The sequence below is a fragment of the Melospiza georgiana genome, chromosome 5, assembly GCF_028018845.1.
Source record: "Melospiza georgiana isolate bMelGeo1 chromosome 5, bMelGeo1.pri, whole genome shotgun sequence".
Taxonomy (NCBI): Eukaryota; Metazoa; Chordata; class Aves; order Passeriformes; family Passerellidae; genus Melospiza; species Melospiza georgiana.
In genome coordinates this window covers 63,304,126-63,325,017 of record NC_080434.1, presented here as the reverse complement: position 1 = coordinate 63,325,017, position 20,892 = coordinate 63,304,126, and the positions used below count along the sequence as shown (strand labels likewise).

The following is a 20,892-nucleotide window of genomic DNA, read 5'->3' as shown; positions in this document are numbered from 1 at the left end:
AGAGGTAAAAGATAAAGTGTTTAAGAGTTTAAAAAAGTATTTTAGAAACATTGTATCTCCAAAATTTCTCATTACAGAAAATTCAAATCTTTTAGAAACATATTGTTCAATATCCTTGTGCATTAAGCCATATTATCAAAGTCTATAGTTGTTTTTCGTCTTTAGGAAATCTGTCTCTGCATTACTAACAATCTTTAAGTAACCTATTGATGGAGCCAACAGTCTCCATAATACACAGTATACACAGTTACAAACAATTGAAAAGTTATATTACAAAATATACAGTAGTGCCTTTTTACATTTTTATAGATAAACATTGCATAGTTTTCAAATATGTAATATATAACACAATCACGAGCCTTTTTCTCTATAAGTTATGAAAAATTCTGTACACTCAAACAATTATAAATAAAGAGTAAATATCTTTTAGTAAGAGTGTGGGGGTGAGTGTACCAGGACATAGCATGCTGTATTAAACAGAAATACTCCTTGGAATCTGCTTAACACAATGGCACGGTATGACCTGGAGCAAGGAGAGGAGACATTTCAGAGAGGAACCATAAAGTACTGATATGCCTGACAATTATTACCCTGACTCGTTTGCAAGAATTGCTTTCCCACAGTTATTATCACTGCTCTTGAAGGCTTCACTTCAAGAGGCAAAATAAGGTGCATGTTGTTCAAGAAATGAGTAAAAGTAGACTAAAATGTTTCCTCTTTCGATGGGTGGTCAATGGAAACGTAAGATAACTTGAAAACAATTCTGGATATTTTTCTCATATTTTCCCAGAGAAATAGGGCATGGGAAATGCACATTGGGATTTAAAGAAACAGATTCAAAAAGTATCCAGAATTGTGAGAATAAAATGAAGAAAAATTACTGAAAATATAAAAATTCCACTTTAAAAATGAGATGCTGACAAAATTGTTTCAAATATATGAAGCATAAGGAAAATAAAAAGAACATTTGACATAATTCTGCTGTTTGGTACTACACTCCAAAAGAGCAGAACTATACCAAAACTAGATGGTTTTGGAATTTCACTGATTCTAAGCATTTTGTCACTGGCTCACAATTACAGAAAGTTAGAATCTCAGTTTGAATGCAATTTGCAAACACATAGTTTGCCAGTTTTACTGTTAGCTTAAAAAAGTAAATGAAAACAATTTTCACTTCTAAAATGTATGTATTTACTTGATTGCTGAATTTAACCTGCTGAATTCCAAGCTCTGCAAAAAACAACTATTCAGAAGTAATTGTGTTCTAGCAGCACTGAGTTTTGTTACACTAAGGGTCTTCTCAGCATTTTCATTACACGTTTAATTTAAAATTCAGCCACTTAAATGGGCTTTAAATGACACTTGGTTTACACTCAGCCGTCTAATTTTTTTTGAACATTAGTGATTGGACTTCAGATATTGTCCCATACTCAGTAATGTCTAAGCTGTTGAAAACCAGCAGAAGCACTGAGTGCATCTTTGAAATGTTCTTCTTCTGAAATTATGCCTTCTGTCAGCCCCTGATTCAGAGCAGTCTCACAAGCATTTACTGAAACATCACTAAGGTAAAATTTGAGCACAAGCAGCTCCCTATCAAGTATTGCACTACCCATGGATTTGCTAGGCATTGTAGTGACTACACTCCTTATGGATTTTATTTGGGATTTGGATTGCTACATACAATTGCCAGTAAAATTCACATTATCTCCAAGTAGGGTGGTTCAGAGCACAAAGGGGTGGTGGAAGCCCCTTTCTCTCCAGTAAACGTTGCCAAATGCCCTGTGCTAGCCACAGTCTGCTCTGCGGGCTCCCTCTGTTGCAGCACTAAAGCCAATCTCCGCTGCTACCCTGAAAACTCCTTTTGTGGCTCAGGCAAATGGAGCCACAGCTGCACACAGATCCCCGGGCACCAGCCTGGGCTGGCACAGCTCTGTCCTCTCCTACGTGTCCTCCTTCCTGCACCAGCCCATAGCTGTGGCATTACATGGTGAGCAGGGCCTTCTAGAGAGAGGAATGGCCACACAATCACATCCTCAGTCAGCCAAGACCTTTGGTAGCAACCCAATGTCTCCATACAGAGTTCTTAGCATTCAGCAGGCAGAGGGAGCAGCAATTGCCTTTGTGGTCTTTAGCCTGAGATAGCAAAAGGTTGTAGCTCCTGTCCCCACTGTTAGAGGAGACAGAGAGGGCTCCAGTGGGCTTAGGTACACTCTTATGCCAGAGTAGGACTCCAAGAGCTTCTGAAGGATGTCCCAGCATTTCATTTTCCTTCACATACATAGAATAGATTTTGTCTATTCTAGGATTCTAGGAAAGCTACTGTTTTCCATTTTGACCACTGCAGACAGGTCAACGAAAACACTGGGATTCCCCCTTTTATTTTCTTCCCTTTTTTTCTCCTTCCCCCCCACTTTTTTTTCTTTTAAATTTCAAGGACTTCTTAGGTATTATGAAGTAATTTCTGCTGAGTCAGTAGGTCAGAAAGGCTGTTCTACAAGTGCATTATTTATTGGGTTTTTTAAGTTTTAATTGATTGCCACTTCTTTCATCCCTCTCTTCATGGGACTACATCAGGATTTCTTTTGTTTGCTACCGATAACATTGGAGGAAGGTACCACATAGAAGATCCTCTGTAAGCAAATCTGTCATTAGCTTTGGAACTGAGCAGAGATATTCTAGGGACTCTGTCAAGCTTGTTTTCACACCCTTCCTTGATGAGTGATGTATCACTGGCTTCAGAAACCTAACAAAATGTTCACTCTGTCCTCAGTGCAAGGTCCAAGGTGGTTTTGATGAGCCTGGCTGTCCTGTGCTGTATCTCTGCTAATATGCATGGATCCAATACTATAATGCTGTGTTGTTTGTGCCTGTTTTGTCAACACAAGCTACTGCTGGTGCCCTTCTTCCACCTCTTTCATCATCAGCCATTGCCATGGTGTTTTCATAAACTTCCATAGTTTTTAGCTGGTTGTCTTTGGCACCCTCCTGTTCAGCATTGACTTTGCAACACTTGCAGAAGCCACAGCAGTGTTTCCCACAAAAAGCAAGGGAAGCCATAAGTATATTGTCCCAGGGCTCTAGGGAGTGCATCCACACAGGTAGGAAATCCCAGTTTTGGAGCTTCTCAGGCAGTGAATGTGGCTTCCTTTTCTGCATAACATTAATTACAACCACAGCAATAAATAGAAGAAACAGGGGAAGGCAAACACCCAAAAGGACTCCCCAGCCTGCCAGTGACAGAGCAAATACAAACAAAGGCAACAGAAAGAAACAGAGGAGAAGATAAAATATAGCAAACCATCTGTACTGGGCTGTTATATTTCCCAAGGTCTTGCTCATGCGGATTGGCAGGCGGGTATAAGGTATCGGATAAAACAGAATAATCCCAGAGACATTGAAGAAAAAGTGGCACAAGGCAATCTGAAAGCAAAAAACATTTGAGAAGTTCATTAGCTAAAACACCATTAAATACTCCTATCCACATCATAATTACTTCCAGCTCTTAGGAAACAGTACTGTTGTCAATAATGTGTGAGAACCATTGGGTTCTCCATCCAGAAATTTTCAATGAAAACATGAGAAACGTAAATTTGATATTGCACACTGGCTACAGAGAAATTTTTAATGGTACAAACTTGCATTTTAGAAAAAATTAACCATAAGTTTATAGGGCACTGAGGAGATTCCTGGAAGGGGACTTTGTCTTTGGGTCTTTACAATCCTTTGATTCACATACTTCAAAAATTTTTTTAAACAACAATTAACATTAAAAGGCACAGACTTGCTAAAGCTTACAGGAGTCAGACAGAATAAGCATATATTGAACAAAACAGTACATTCCCTGCTTACCTTATCCTATTTTAATTTTGTAACTGTTATCAGACTAAAATAAATATGAAAGTACAGGTGTTTATTTATAAAGGGCATTATAAAACCAGTATGTTATCATGAAATCTGAGCTTTATCAAGATAGCATCTTCTCATGATTACATCTGTTGCCTGAGGACAATAAAATGACTTCTGTAATTTTCTTGATTTATTTTAGCTAGTAAAGACATTCATCCTATTCACCAAGGAAACGTCATTATCTTTTCACTCTTAATTGTAAAGCATTCATTCAAATGTTATCTGGGGCCAGGTTCTTTACTGGGTGGAAAATGGGAGGTCAAAGCCAGGCTTCCTACTTTTAAAATAGTTTGAGACAAAAAGGAATCCAATAAAACCCAGTCAAAGTAAGTTTACAAGGAGAAAAATAGATGCCATGATGTTTACTGCAACATCGGGTAGATAGAGAGCTTGCCAGCTTAAGGATTGTGCAACCTTCACTTACTTTACAGGAGTCCCTGTACAATTCATGAACTGACTTAGGATCCTCAGAAGAGAGCTTACAGAAATCAATAACCCTCAGAGGGTTCTCAGTATGTGGGCACTGAACTCCAAGCAGAAAAGACCCCACGCTCAGGGGCCAAGTGGCCTCCCCTGTCCCAGTTCTGAATCAATTCATGCAGATCAAGAGAATTTATAAAAGCAAGATTAGCTACATATTGACATTCTGGGAATTTTTAATGCAACCTTTTTGCTCTAGCAGTTGAACAGAATGCATTGTTATTAATAGCACAGACAAAATCAGGAATAACTTGAACAGCACATTTGCATCACGGCCCCTTTTGGCAGGTTTTTCTTCAGAAAACTTGCAACTTCTAAATGAAGTCAAGAAAGCATCGCTTTATACTGACCTGTAATGAATATTTTAATGTACTCCCAGGACTTGCCAGGGCTGCAAGTATAGCTGTTGTGGTTGTGCCAATGTTGGCTCCCAAGGTGAGCGGGTAAGAGCGCTCAATGCTGATAACGCCAATGCCTACGAGAAAAGAAACACGGCTGGGTTGGCTTCAGGATGATGGAGAAGATGAAACATGGGGATAAAGAGCACAGTATTTACAACTTACCAACAAGGGGTGTAATGGCAGATGTGAAAACAGAACTGCTTTGGACAACGAAGGTCATACCAGCCCCTGCGAGCATAGCCAGGTATCCAGCCAGCCAAGTAAAAGGAAATGGAAAATCTAAAAAATAGAGGGAGAACACTGCTGTTAGCATAACAGAGTGATCCATGTAACAATAACACAGCAGGGAAGACTGTTAAGCACTTAAAATGTAAATATATTGTTTGCATATTGGGTCTCAAATGATGATTTGGGGGCCAGTTCTACTACTTTGATTTATCCTGTTTGCTGTGTGCCTTCTACAGCCTTGCACCACTGGATACACTTTGAGATGGATTCCAGACTAGGTAGACATTTGTCCTGACCCAGGATAGCATGCGTGTTGTGATACAATTAGGTACCAGAAGTGTTTCCTCAGAGGTCAACACAAAACCTTCTGGGTGCTTTAAAAGCCTTGGTTTCAGGAACCAGGCACCCACTGCATGGATCAGATCTTCAGAAAGCTCTGAACACCACTCTGAGAGAACCAAGTTGCTTGCTCTAACTAGTTCCAAGTGGATTATCTCCTAAAAGTGCACTTGTTAACTCTTGCAGGGAACAGCTAATTACACTGATTAGAGAAACTAGGCACAAATGTCCCCTGTAGTCTGCAGATTTATGGAGAGAGCTGAGAAGTGAGGACTTAATCAGCTGGGAAGACACAGAGGAACACAGAGCAGATCCCAGATTAAATAAACAGAGGCTGTCAGCTGTTTCCTTTCTAGCCCTCGTTTTTAATTTGGGCAGTGTTCTTTGCCCAGGAGAAGACAGCTTGGGGACCACTTTGTTGCCTTCTCTATTTCTGTGCACCCTCACTTCAACCACAGTGTGGGATCTGTGCCAGGACTGCTTTTCTCTGCTACAGCTCCTAATCTCTCCATTAAAGAGAGTATGAAGGAAAAGCAGCCTGGTGAAAAAAAACCTCATAACATTTGAATTCAATGGATCCAGGCTGAAAAAATCAGCTGGACAACATAGGGAAAGACAGAAAAACACCACCATTCAAGGCTGCCTTATCCTGCTGAAGAGAGGCTAGGCAGCAGCACAGAATAAGATCATTAATTACTTTTTTCAACTTACTTTAGAAGGAATATGTAGGCCCTGTGCCAGAGCAGGCAATCACAATCTCAGCACTTCGGTGCTATCTTTTGAGGATGGGAGATCTACATTTCTAACAGCTAATGATTATACATCTAGAAACAGAGCCTGGACTTTGGTCTCTAATGCTGTTAATCTGCTGCATTTCTCAATCAAGCTGCTCACTAATCGATTTTTAAATTAAAGAAAAAAATATTTGGAAGAAAAAATGTTGGGCAGTGTGCATGATTTTCATTCAATAGTATTTTCTTTAAAATGTTCTATAATGTCTTTCAGAGAACAAGAGACATCAATAAACATGCTCAGTGTCCTTGTCATTCCTAAAAGCAATCCTCAGGAAAAGCAGACAGTTACCAGTGTTGATTGTCTTCTTGATAACACTGGCCACTTGTCCTTTAAGCACAGAGTTTAATAGCTTAACGATGGCTATCAAACAGGAGCAGAGAACAAGCAGGGACAAAGCCAGAAGGATGAGCCCGATACCAAGATCAGGCAGGTCTGAGTTTACAAAGATGTGTTGGCCTGAAAAAAAAAAAGTAAAATGAATTAGCCTACCCACATTTTCACCTGTGATCCTAAGCCCAGCTCTGGTTTTCGTTCGCTCCCCTAAGAAAATTGGACCAAAGCAAACACAACTGGAGGGGTTGATGCAAAGAGGGAAAATGCCACCTTCCCTCCTCCCCAGAAGCCATGTCTGAGTGAGGCAGGAGAGGTGCTGCTACAGACGTGCTTACAGAATGCACAGTGGGCAGTCCTATGGGCAGGCAGGAACCTGGTGACCATGAGCAAGGGAGAGGAGCCCCAAGGCAGGAGAAAATGCCGGGGTGCTCCAAGCTGCACGGTGGGTCAGCTTTTCCCAGAGGTGGCTGCATGCCTGAGCAGGGCTGTTCAAAGCCCTGCAGGGCATGCATAGGGATGGGATATCCCAGCAACCATGACAGCAAAGTAACCAAAGCTCCGAGCCATCTGAACGTCGAGGGTGACATGATACTGAAACCTCAATTGCTGGTATCAGGCAGCATGGAAAGAGATCCACCTGCAGCCAGATACCGTGGTGCTGCTGCTGTAACTCCAGCTGTGAGCCACAGCAGAGCACAGGCTCCTCAGGCAGCACCTGCAGCACTGCCACGTGTCCCTGCGCTGGCCAGGGCTCCTGGATACACCTCAGAAGGGAGCTGTCAGCACCATTAGAAATCCATATACTTCTGTAAATATATTGCACAGGAGTAGTTCTACTACTTACATTTAGCGATGTAGTCTGTTTCAGTTATATTCTTGAGGGTCCATGTCGTATTTCCTTCACTCCAGCAAAACTCAGGAGATGTGCAGTTTTCGGAAGGTGGAATTGTGACATTCTGCAGTGTCTGTGATTGCCAGAAAAAGCAGAGAGTTCAATCATCTACCAAAAGCTCGTGTAGAATTCTCAAATATTACTACAACCAAGATTCATCAGCTAAAATGTCAGAATTGTAAGCTGGCATCATATTAATGCATGGCAACATTTTGCATTCTTAAAAAAATATTATGCTGTTACTGAAGTCAATCAGTACAACATCTAAAGATTAAAATAGCCCCAAAATCTACATTGTAATAACCATAGCACCAATCCAGTAATAGCTAAGGAACTTAACTGCTGATGACAGTTTTTGTCAAGTGAGGTTCATGTTTGGCTGCAGCTGTGGGCCAGTGGCATTCCTTTTCCAGCCACTGCCACAGCTTTCTTGATGAAAGAAAGACCTCTTTCCTGACATCTCCATGCAGCTCATGGTCTGATGAGTACCACAGCACTCTGAGTCAGAATGCTACAGCACGAGTGCAGCCTCTCTTGCTGGATGAGCACAAAGTGCTCCAGCTGATTTTCTGTGCCTCAGTTTCCATGTCAGTAGAAACAGAAGTGCTGCTCCTACTTTAATTTTCATGTTCAAGGCCTGTCTAAGAGCTCACTACAAGCACTATGATTAGCATTACTAAATTACTGAATTTCTGTGTACACCACAATAAAGGCTTCCTTATAAGCCCTCCTAGGCCAGACATGCTGCATTCTGACACCAGGTCCACAAGGCATTATGCAGACTAAGGAAGAGCTTGCTGACTGAGCTGTACTTCCACACAAGAGCAGCTGACAGCCAAATGGACTCTGAACCATGCTCCTGAGCACGAGGCATCTTTCCAAAGTGCCTGAGTGATTTTCTTTTGCAGAAATGGGGAAAGAGAAATCATATTTCTTTGCTGGGCACTGCCTACAAACACCTGCATTTGTACCTCTCTCCAGATGATGCAGGTGGGCAAAACAGGGAGTGGATCCAACTCCAGGGAGCACCTGGGCTCCAGGCACCCCATACCTGGTAAACCTTTACAAACTCAACACAGTCTTGTTTCTGACCTTCTTGAAGTTTTTTCAAACATCTTCGTTTCAAAGCAGCTTCACTAGATCAAAATGTTTGTTTTGCTTTAAGCATAAGGGGTCTGCATGTATTTATCCTGGCCATGAGTCTGTTTAATAATTTTTGCTAGAAATTAGTTTAATTTCTAGCAAAAATTAATTTCTATCATGGCTACACATTCCTTCTAATTTCTAAAGCTAGAAATTAGAAGGAATGTGTAGCCATGATATTTTCTGAAAAATCCTTTCCTTAGGATTTTTCCTCCTGAGAAGCTGAGAGGCCTCAGGAACAAAATGTAAACAACAATTATCTGCTGGATCTGTGATTGGTCTCATGTGGTTGTTTCTAATTAATGGCCAATCACAGTCAGCTGGCTCAGACTCTGTCCGAGCCACAAGCCTTTGTTATTCATTCCTTTTTTTTCTATTCCTAGCTAGCCTTCTGATGAAATCCTTTCTTCTATTCTTTTAGTATCGTTTTAATATAAGTTATATCATAAAACAATAAATCAAGCCTTCTGAAACATGCAGTCAGATCCTCATCTCTTCCCTCATCCTTGGACCCCTATGAACAAGTTCACAGGAATGCAATGATTTAAATTATTTTCCTTTTTCCCCACCAAGGTCAAATCAAAATTTTGGGGGTTTCACATGTTTTGTAATTTGACTGTAAGCTTGAACAGTAGGTACACAGCCAAAATGCAGGCAACACAGAAAACAGTGTGTCTAGAAATGAACATTTCCCTGCACTTTCCGAGCAGTTTCTTGCCCTGTGCAGGGCTCGGGGCCGGGAGGTTGAAACACTTAAGGACTCCTTAAGTATCTTCTGCCTCAGGACTTCAGGAATTGTGTTTCTATACGTGCCAGCAGGTAGAATAGTCTAATTAGAGAATCAAAGGATATTTAATGCTGTAATTGCTGGTTAGCTGAACGATGCAAACCAAACACTCAGCTCCGTAGTTTGCCAAAACACTCATTGGTGTTGGTGTGGGCAAGAGATTCCCCCGAGCTGCAGGGCTGCTTGGGTGGGGAGGAGCAGCACACAGCCCCACGGAGCCTTTCTCCAAGGGCACTTTTCCAAGAGGGCTGCAAACAGCCAGCTGCCACCAGATCACCCCAACACACGTCAGACTGGAGCTGATTAGATCAGCAGATAAACGGGGGTTGAAACGATCTTTCCTCTGGCCTGTGGCGCAGACTTTTTCCACTTTCAGGGAGTTGGAAGACTATCAGGGTTTAAAGGCATTTGGGTTTGAGAGGAGTAAAAGTCTTGGCACCAATCCACCAGCTCTGATAGGCGAGGGCCTGCACAGTACTGAAAGCAGCCAGGTCAAGGTCACCACTGGTGACCAAGCTTGGTTTAAGTGGAGCAGAAACTGCATTAAATTTTTTTCATTCTTTTTCTGCTGATAAAAACCCCACCCTCATTTAAAAATCTTATTTCACAATCCTGTGATAAGGAGCATCAGCTACAGATCAGTAATATATTTCCTGAGGTACCTGACAATTAATTTAACATGATACTCACCACATTGGTTTCAGTCACACACCAGATCTTTACCAGGCTTTTGTTTTTTGCTGATTCATCGTTCATGGCAATTGCATTTATTACTGATTTATCAAGCTTAAAAGGAAGAATAAAAAGAATTTTAAAAAATGCTTTATTTTCAGTTTGTATCACATACTTCTTTTCAGCTCTACTCAAATAAACCCCCCTTGGAAGCTCAACCATATAAAATCTGCATGACTCCAATGCTGGAACTCCTGCCCAACAGGTAGGAGGGGGGTTACTCCCAGAAAAAAAGGTACAACTGTGCATGAACAAATGCTTTGTCTCATTCTCCCCACATCATCCACTCCCTCATCTCATCCTTTCTGTTTAATCAGCTGCTCTGACACAACTGCCTGACTGTATTTACTGTCATTTCAGAAGCTGTGTGCATCCCCCTGGCCTCCCGATGCACACGATTATGTCCCATAATTTCAGTGTCCTCATCAGGTCCCATGCTGATCCTCTGGCTGTGTCTCAGCTAGTGCTACCTGCAGATGCCCAGGCAAGAGGCTGCCTTCCCATCCATCCCACATGGCTGAATTTGTCCTCACCGGCCTTCCCAGCCCTCCTCCCTGTCTGCCATTGGTGCTGTGAAATGTGGGGGAAAGAGAAACTGGAAACATAGAACTGGGGCTTTATGAGATGCGAATTAAGAGAAGAATCCATCTGTTAATGAACTTTACCCCCAAGAACACAGAGATGGGAGTGGAAGCCTTCTCATATTCAGAGCATTTTGATTTGACTGAATCAGGTAGGCAGCTTCCTTGAAGTGAGAAAGAGCTTACCTCAATGATGAGCTTTGTAAAGGGGTCTGTGATAACTTTTAGTAGCTCTGGAGCATCCTCACCACTTTCAAGTTGAAAGGACTCAACTATAACATTGGTGAGATGGAAGAGATAGCCAGTAATGACTTCAACAGGTAACAGTGCAAACACAGCCAGCCAGTTAAAGAAATCATGGATTGTTGCCCCAGCAAAGGCCCTGCAAGAAGAAATCAAAAAACAGAGCTGCTTTTAATTAAACAAAATGTGTATAACATCAATTAGATATGAAATCATAAAAGTAGAGATGAAGGGCATTTCAAGATGGGAATAATTTAATTTCTGGGGTCAAATGCAATAGCTACTTTGTTATGGAGTGCTAGATTGTCTCCACACTGTTGGCCAATTAAAGAGCCAGACAGGTGAGTAAAACAAGAAAAACTAGAAAAGACAGAAGTGATCCATAGCATGAGGCTGCCAAGAGTACTTTTTTGAAGAAAGAAGTGGCTGTACAGCCTGTGTTTGTTTTGCCTCTCACCTGTTTTTAGTACATTTTTAATCCTCAGCCAGTCATTGCCTCCAGGACCAGTTCTCCCTGACTCCTGGGGCAAGAGGGCTCTGCAGCTCTCCCACATGTTTCTGCAGACTGTTGCTGTACAGGTCCCTTCAATCTTCTCCTCCAAAGCCTGAGGAGCCACAGCTCATTCCTCAGAGGCTTTGGCCAAGAGTATTTCAATGTGCCCAGTGCAGAAATGACAAGGTACCACAGTCTCCTATCACTCCCAAGTGTACTGCCCAACTCCAGTGAGCCTCCAAGTGCCCCGTGAGCTCTCTCAGTGGCAATGTCAAGTGTCAGTCTAAAAGATGTCACTGTATACATCAGACAGCCAGAACATCTCATTTCTTTACAGTTACCAGCTCTGGCTTTCTGCAGACTTCAACACTGAAATCTCTTTTAAGGAAACCAGACCAAAATTATGTAATACTAACTTCGTGTACAGCCCTGCCATAGCTGGCACATAATAAAAGGTGGGTGGTATAGTGAGAGCACTTGAAATTTATTCCTGTGTAAGATCATTAAGAATGGTGAATTCTTACAAACCCACAAATTTTTAAAGGAACATGATATAGTTTTTTTCCAAGCATATAAGGCCATACATGTAGGCAGCTTTATACCTTTGCCATGGCCATGCTTGTGACTTTCCTATCTAGAAAGGTTGAGTGGCTGTAGTAGTGACAGGGAATATAGAAGAAGACCTAAAAAAATGAAAGAAACAATTTTCCAGATCCAAAGTTTAAGTACAATACCTTCTAAATTCATTCCTGTCCCCAGCTTGCATAAGTGCCACAATTGTGTTTGTAACTGAGGTGCCAATGTTTGCTCCCATGATGATAGGAATAGCTGCTCTAACAGTCAGCACTGGCAAACAGAAAAGGAAACAATGGATGAAAAAAAAAAAAATCAAAAAAAATCATATTATCAGCAAGCTCTATGCTTCAATGAAAATTTCTATTGCTATCAGTGAAACCCTGACTTCCCTTGATGTCAGTGTAATGATCTGCTTCAATCCAAACAGGTTTGCTTTGATCAAGCCCCCTGGGAACATGGCACTCCCATAGTCCCATAATCCCTACTGACACTATGGCCCATGGTTATCCATTTTCATCACATGTTAGAGGGACAGATAAAAATAAGGTCTCTTCTTTCCCAGGCATTTTCCTACTTACTGCAGAATTTTGAAAAGATGTCACAGAAAAAAATGCAGTTCAGTAACTGCCTAACGTGACAAACGATGCAGATAATTCCAAAATTAAGTCATTCAGTGCCAAGGCTTCCAACGATTTTCCTTGCAGTTGTGGTTTTATTATTATTACTAGTACTACAAATACTATTGCTACTACTAATATAATACCATTATGATTCCTTTTTAAAATCTGATTTTATATCAGGGAAACAGCTGTGAAAAACTTTTCCTACAGTCTCTATTCTTTTTACCCAAAGCTTCTACAATTGGAACACAGGTGGGAATGTTGGCACCTGAGACAAGGTTTATGAGTGATCTCTAGGAAGATTCTGTGAGCAGACTCACATGTGGAGGACACCATGCTGACTATGATGGATGAGGAGGTGCTGGAACTCTGGACCATCACAGTCACCAGAACTCCGATCACCAGTCCCGCAACAGGATTTGAGAGCACTGAATCATCTTTAAATATGTCCCCTGCTGCTTTACCTATAAAAAACCCATATTCACAGAGTGAGGGAAGTACAAGGGAAAGTCAGTGTTTAATTCAAGATCATTCAGCCATTTAATTGATACATATATAATCATATTTTTTATCCCAAAAAGTACCGTGTAGCCCAGGGATCCAGATTCATGTCCTGGACTCTCAGCTTCTCAGATTTTAGAGGATACTTTATATCCTCTCATTTCAGTGACTATAAGCCCTGCTGAACTCTGCAGAGAAGCATATAATGCCACAGCCATCAGCAGAAAGACTGTAGGACAAAAGACCACCCATTGATTTAAATGTAATTACTTGGTATTTTTGGATACTGAATTAAGGGAAATGCTTTTATAATACTGATTAATTCAGTTCCTGTACCTTTCTGTGTTTGCAAAATACTTCAACAGAAGTGCACATATTTATCTGATAACCACTCCTGAGTCCATCACCTGAATTCAACACTTCAAAGTAAATGTAAAAAATACATTTCAATAGTTTTCATCTTTGAAGGATTTGGGGAACATTTCAGTGTGACATATTTTGGTCAAGAGCACAATTTTCGTATTTCACCTTGTTGAAATGTCTTTCACATGGGACAGATTTATGTATAGATGTATTTTTTTAAACTGTCACTAAAGTAATGGGAAGCTACTGGGAAATTGGGGCCAATAACCCCTACATCAGCTCTTTGGAATATGAGACAGAAAGACCCTTTCAAACAACTGAAGGTCAGTGTTTAATCAGAGCTGCTTCCTTCTCAATCTGTGTCTCATCACACATGAAGAATGTTCTTGAAGAGTGGTAGTTGTAATTAAGCATCTCAGACAAAATTTACTGCCTTATTCATTTATTCTTGATATTTTAGATATTTTCATACCTCCTACCAGTTGAAAAGCAGAGCTCAGTACATCCAGAGAACACACAAACATGTAGAGTAAGCAAAGGAGCATAATGAACTTCCCTATCCCATAGAGTACACGAATGACTTTTCCTTTTGTATCCAGATCTGCAAAACAAATACATTATGTATGAAAGAATCATTTGAATTTTTCTCTGGAATACTCTAGTGCACAAACAGAGACAGTGGGGACAAAGACAGTGACATGGCTCCAGTGTGTGATTAAACCCAAAAGAATGTTCTTAATCACATTTTAACTACAGAAGCAGGTATTTTGTTTGCCTACTTTTACCACAAAAAAATCTTTTTGGTATGTGACAAAAGCCTTATGAAATCTGACATTGACCCTTGGTTCTATAATCATCCTTCTGAGCAAAAAAAGACCAACAGCTGCCTGGATATAAAACTGTATTGGTGCTGGACTGTTTTACATTTACCTTCTCATGTTTTAAGGAGGCTAAGAAGCATGATTTTGGGATTTTTCTTAGCTGACTGAATATTATAAACCCATTAACTCTTGAAGAACACGAGACAGGTGATGAGAAAACAAAGTAAGTAAGTTATTTACAGAGAAGTGGCTACCTGACCACTTGACCCCGGTGTCCTGCAGTTCTGGCAGAGCCCACGGGTCTTCTTCTTCTGGTCTTGTCTCATCTATCAAAGCTACTGTGGAAAATGCAGGTTGAATTTCCCCTTTATTTCCAAGTGAAGCCACGTTGCCTGATGAATTAGAACATTTAAAAAATTGTTTAATTACTTTCCATCTTCTCCAATGATCCCCAAATCCTATCTATTTTTTATAACTCAGAGTGAGCACATTACCTTTGTGATTTTCTCCTTCTTTCCCAGCCATGTTCTGGTTTTGTTTGGAAGAGTCCCCAATATAATTGTTGGTTTCAGGCTTTTCTACCTCCGGCCAGGGAGCCATGATCTGTGACTAACAAAGCAGTGTTGATTGAAATGCAAGTGCAGTCAAAATATTCACCTTATAAGAGTGCATGTGAGAAATATGATAAGGATAAAGAGCACAGGAGATGAAAATTAAATAGAAGCAATTTTCCCTTGAACACAAATTTTTGCTAAACTTTATGAGTTATTCTTCTACTTGGGAAATTGATTTCTCAATTTTTTTTAATCACAGTTTATTTATTTGTGTACACAATTAAAAATTATATATATTTTAATCTCACATCTATATTTTCATACACTTTTAACTGTCATTAAAGCAAATATTCCTCTGCTTTTCAAAAGGTAGGGATTTCTTCTCTTTAATTAATTTTAACTCCTTTCAACAAGAAGTCAGAGAATTGTTTTATTTTCTTCCACCTTCCGGATTTAAGCAACCTCCTGGTAATTCAATACACAGACCTTTACCTTGTAATTCAATACACAGAAATGTTTTAGCAAAAAAATTCCTCCCTAAAACACTGCTTAGTTTGGGTTGTGAATGATAACACAATGCCTTGTTGCCTTTACTGGTTCATTGCCAGGGAAACACGAAGAGGAGAATCCTGGACAAGGTGGAAGAAGAGCCCAGAGAAGAGGACAGAGAGCGAGGGGCCATTTGCAGGTCTGTATTTGTCTGTAAGTCACAGCTGATGCTGCAGATGGAGCTGAGCTGGAAGCAGCAAGGTCCCCATGTCACACAGGCTCTCTCTCTGAGCCTCTTCCTCCCTGATCCCTTTCTGGGCACGTTTGAATGCACTCTATTATTAATGAATAATAACTTAAAAAGTGAGACATCACATGTCCAGATCCTGCCAGCATGGGTGCAAGCACACATGGCAGACCTGGTCCAGGCACAGGAGGAAGCCAAGATTGGAAAAGTCCTCCCTATTTAATTCACTAGTATTGGAAGCCAGAGAGAGAGACATGAAAGGGGGAAGTGACTATGGAAATAGGAGCCAATATGGGCCACAATATTGCCTTAACAGACCTGGAGACATCAGCCAGCACATCTAAAAACTCCATGGAAAGGATGGGAGAAGTGAACCCTGTCCAGGAAAGCCCCACCTTCAGGTCTGTCTCTCCCACCCCCTCTGCCCCACAAGTCAGTCAGAGCTGCAGTCAGAGCTGCCCCATGAGCAGCACGTCTGGCACCCACATGGCTGAAACCCCGGTCAGCAAATTTGCCTCCAATGCCCCTCACACACAGAGCCCCTGTGCCCCCTGTGCCTCCAAAGGCCAGAGCTGGTTTCATGCTCCCATAAACAAGGTTCACCAGCAGTCAGCAGTCGCTCTCAGGGAGTATAATTAGTCATTCATTTAATCATAATCCTTTATGTAGCTGATGGCGAAAATGTTTTGTGCCTGCCCACATCAGTAAGCCACACATCCTCCTCCTCCTCCCTTTAGCTGGGAAGGAAAAGTCACAGACAAAATCACTTGTGTCTTACTGTAACACAGGTGGGTATTGTTTTCTGGCACTCCACAAAGAAAAGAGTATCTCCTCTTCCACATTACCAGGAAAAGTTATTCTGCAATTCCATTAGCAAAAAGTACACGTTTCGAATTCTTTATCTGTGGTGTAAGACCCAGAGCAGCTCCCAAGATACACAAAGATCTTCAAATAGATGAAAGAAAGTCATTCTTGCTTGTTTCAACAAGGATTCCCATTTGCTCGGAGCAAATTCTCGCATTTCCATCCATGCCAAAACAACCTCCTGCCCCACCCAGACAAAAACACCTCCATCTTGTTAAACAAGTTTCATTTATATATGTTCAGCATTTAAAGAGCGATTAAAAAATAACTGCTCTGCACAAGTGATTCTTAAGTGAAATGTAATCATGAAAATATATTGGAAAGTCAGATGTGAAGTTGCAACTTATTCCAGCCATGGAGACACAGAATATGCTGGACACCACCATCCCCAGAGATGCCATCAGCACTACAGCTCTTCTGTTACGCTTAGTATGGAAATGAAGGACTCAGCCTGCATTATTACTGTATGGAAACTGAGCTGATGCATTCAGTGGAGAAACTGGAGCTTGAAAACTTCAGCAGACAATCAGCCTCTACGTCTGCTAAATAAAGTCTCTCCAAACAAGAATTCGGCAGAGCATTTTTCCATAATAAGCATCTCCCATGTTCCTGAGGTGCTCAGGAGCCCACAGGTACGTCATGTATTATTATTGTTTTTGCTTTATGTGATTAAACATCATAGAATGACAGTTAATCACCTCTGTAGAGGAAGTTTTTATAGGTATGTATATAAAGTCATTCATATGAGCCCTAGCCAACCTCTGATGTGAGAAGGTAGAATTGAATACTGGAGACCTTCACAGCATTTGCCTTGAGCATTTGGGTTTGCAGAGGCATTACTAGAACAGTCCATGCTGTGTGAGTGGTATTAATGACTGATGCTAGCAGAACCATGTATACCCTTGAAGTCCTCCCATAGTTGTCAGCTTTCCCAGATCCCAGCTCTTGTTAAGAGGAATAGCTGAGAAGATAGTGGAGAGACACTTGATACTCTCTGCTGGAGTCCTAGCCACAGCTACTTACTGTTAATTAACCGCTGTGCTGCAAAGATAATCTACATTCTACAGTTTTGCCTTTAAAGAATTTTTTCTCGGCCCAGATACAGACATTAGCACCTTGAGAACACACTCAGAGGCCAGTCAGTGTGCTGTGGAGGAGCAGGGCAGCGGGGTGGCCGAGCGACCGCGTCGCTCCCTGGCTGCTCTCACGCGCCTTTGCAGAGGCTGACGTCAGCTGTGGCAGAAAGGACCAGCACTGCTGACGCAAGACACCAGTGACAATGAAAACCCTAATAGTGGTTTACCTGTGAGCACCAAAGACAGACACATGCAAAGGAACATGTTGGAGAGAAGGCCAATGGCAACGCACACTGCAACAACTTGCTGTGCTCAGCTGGACGCACTGGTCCAGGTCCAAAGGCAGGAGAGCCACAATTGAGGGATGAGGCACTGCAGGGATGAGCTCTGCCCAGCCCCAGGTGCCTCAGTGCCACGCATCTGGCTCCTGCCTTGGCTGGCAGGACAGCAGGCAGGGTGCCTGCAGCCAGGGTGAAGTCACGGAGCTCACGTCAGGACACGCGTTGGTGCTTTGGATATCCACCTGCGGGCAGCGGTGCTGAAACGGGAGCTGATTTCCTCCTGAAGGTGGCAGGTCACAATGTGCTATGCATATTGCAAAGGGCTGAAAACCAATGCCTGGGCAAGGTGTAATCCAGCCCGTTTCAGTGAACCTCGTGGCAAATGCTCTCACACCATCGTGTGTGCTTCTTTCGTTGTGAGTATAATCTTTCCTTGCCTTTGGAAAATGCTAACCATGTGTGACATCCTTTCTAACTTCAAAAGAAACTGAACCCTCTCCCTTCTAAGAGGGAGATAGATGGGAAAAATCAATGGCATTCAAATTCCGAAAATGTGAGAGAGAAAAACTCAGAGCCAAAGTGGGCTCCTGTGGTTTTTATGTCCATACTCTCTCATTACAGCATTTCAAAGAGTTAAAGTCTCTGGGGAAATTATCTGAGCAACACTAGGTGTCATGCAGTTGCCCTATATTGCATTCCTCAGTGACTCACGGGCTGTAACAGCTTTGCCTGTGTTGCAGAGCTGCACTCTCTGTGCTTTGCAGTTCTAAATCAGAAACAGCTGCCAATCTGTTTGTTTTGCTGGAATTAACACAGCTAAATGAGCTACCCCTGTGTGTGCCCAGCCAGCATTGTTCGTACCTCTCCATCCATGACAGCTCGCCCAAAGGTGAGCCACATTGTGCCTCACACAAGAACTATGGAGCAGCAGCAAGCCTTAAAGAAATCTCACTCCTGGGGAACAGACCCAGTCAAAATAAGATAAAATAAAAAGTACTGAAGGAAAGAGAAGTATTTTCAAAACTAACTGATAATAACTACAACCACCAACGTGACCATACATGCACCTACAGGCTGCTTAAGCAGCTCCATATCAGATTTTGGGTTCAGCCAGGCTTTCCCCATTCTCTCTCCCTCTCACTCCCTCCTTCTGTCTCAGCTTTTCTACTAAAGTACCTCACTTCCTTATCATTCACCACAGCACTAAAGTTTTTATCTTAAAAAGGGATTTATTAGCTTTGGATACCATTAGCTTGGTATCCAAATATATGACAGTAAATATGAATATTTATCACACCTACTTCACAGGAATAAATACCAAGCTATATGCCAGACTTTCTTGAAGAAATAATTGTCTCTTTCCTCTCAAAATGTACCACTTGCAGCATAGAAGCACATTATGTAGAGACAGGAAAAGAAAGCTTCTGAGCCAGCACAAATTCTTTCAGTAGCTTTGCATCAGCTGATAGTTTTGCCCCAGAACCAGTTCCATGGAAGCCACAAAGCCCCAGGTGCAACAGAAGCAGTAACAACTTAAATAAACACCAGCAATGATTCAGCCTTGCTAGGAGCAAGTCTTGTCTTTGCTCTGGCACCAGCTGCTTCCTTGGGGCTTTTTCTTTGAATAAGTCAGCAGGATTAGCCGGGATGTAAACTTTCAACTCGTGCAGTAGTAAAGGCAGAAAGAGATATGCAAAAGCTACAAAAACACTGTGCTCAGTTTTATTCCCATGGATCTGTAAGACTCATTGCTCACAAGCCTGAATCTAACACATAACAAAACTATAAAAACACACAAAACAAACTAGAAAAGACAACTAATATCTACGTATGTGCATGGAGAGAATAAATCCCAAAGATTAATTTTTGAATTCACAATGAAGCAAAGCTCTGGAGACTGCCCCCGAGGAGCCAGAGCCAGGAAATACCAGTGAGCTACTTGAAATGCCTAGTAGGTATTTAAATAAAACAATTACTTTTTCAGAATAAAATGCCAAAAAAATTAATAACTCTACCAACAAAGAAATAGTACAGATCTACCCCATCCCATAGATAAAATACACAGTAAAGAATAAAGAAAGGAAAACAAAAAGACGTTAAAAAGACTTACTGATCTAATGGAAGAGCTGATAATAAAAGTTACTGAGAAACCAGCTGATTTCTGCCTGCTGCCACATTTGTTGGGCAAACTACATCAGAGTCTAATGTATTCCTTTTACCTCCGTGTATCAAACCAAATTAGCATAAGAAAATGTTTCCATCGAGAACAGCCTGACACGGCCGTGGTGAGGCACACAGCCCTTACAGAAGATCTATGCTAACACATGAACTGACCGTATTTCCTTCCAATGTTTCATTAATCATATCCTAGACATTTTCCATTATCCAATACCACTGATCACTATGACTTAAAATCTCACTTCTTTTCAAATAATAGTTAAACAAATACCTTCTCTTGATATAGGCTTTTTTTTGGGGGGGGGGGTGGTTTTTTTTGGCAGCTGCTAACAAAATATTTTATTTCTTTATCATATTTAATAAGAATAAACCTAGCTAATTGCAGAAAAAAGCACAGTTTATTTTCAGAGCTATGTTTTTTTATCACTTCCTTAAAACATAGATGCAGTTAAAGGAAAACAAGGTAAAAATATTAACAAGAGGATGACATTTCACATGCCACTCCAGTACCCCCATTACCTCCCTTTCGCTATTTCTTGAACTGCAAAAGCAGAGCTTTAGATTTGCAAGCTAAAAAAGTTCAAAAGAGAAGAAAAGAAAACTCAGTCTTAGTTGCTTTTACTTACCACGACTTAATTCCGAGACAATAGAGTGAAGGGATCAACTGGGCAGCCACTGAAACCTGCAATATATATAGACAGGTGTTGAGCAAAGTTTGCTTTCATCACTGCACACTAACATTCCTATTTTACAGTCCAGAGGCACTGCCTACCTGCAACTTAATGATCACAATAAAACTTTTTTTTGCAGGAGTGGGCAGCAACCACCACTGATAAAACTATGGGTTATTTCACACTTATCACATTCTAAAAAATGTCCCATCAGCATTTAAGTACAAGTTACAAATGTTCTCATGTGAGTGCTGGAGAACTAATTGTTCCAGCCTGAAAAATTGCTGTCCGCCTGATC

The 20,892-nt window shown here is 41.3% G+C and overlaps 1 protein-coding gene across 1 annotated transcript; it reads right to left on the bottom strand.

The window, feature by feature from the left end:
• Positions 1-2,844: 2,844 nt before the first annotated feature.
• On the bottom strand, positions 2,845-20,597 carry SLC34A2 (solute carrier family 34 member 2). Its single transcript, XM_058024796.1, has 13 exons — positions 20,550-20,597; positions 14,729-14,843; positions 14,489-14,626; positions 13,886-14,014; positions 12,870-13,013; positions 12,088-12,199; positions 10,804-10,999; positions 9,995-10,090; positions 7,327-7,447; positions 6,438-6,605; positions 4,950-5,066; positions 4,737-4,861; positions 2,845-3,420 (listed from the first exon to the last, which is right to left on the bottom strand). The coding sequence occupies exons 2-13, from the start codon at positions 14,832-14,834 to the stop codon at positions 2,845-2,847; spliced, it is 2,028 nt and encodes a 675-aa protein (XP_057880779.1). The 5' UTR covers positions 14,835-14,843; positions 20,550-20,597.
• Between the last annotated feature and the right edge of the window lie 295 nt (positions 20,598-20,892).

Bases quoted from the DNA above. Each gene is read 5' to 3' on its own strand.
- SLC34A2 (XM_058024796.1), bottom strand. From the start codon at position 14,834: ATGGCTCCCTGGCCGGAGGTAGAAAAGCCTGAAACCAACAATTATATT. The intron at 7,448-9,994 runs GTGAGTATCATG...TGGCAATCACAG, and splicing joins GTGTGACTGAAACCAATGTG to ACACTGCAGAATGTCACAAT. The intron at 6,606-7,326 runs GTAAGTAGTAGA...TTTTTTTTTCAG, and splicing joins AACAGACTACATCGCTAAAT to GCCAACACATCTTTGTAAAC.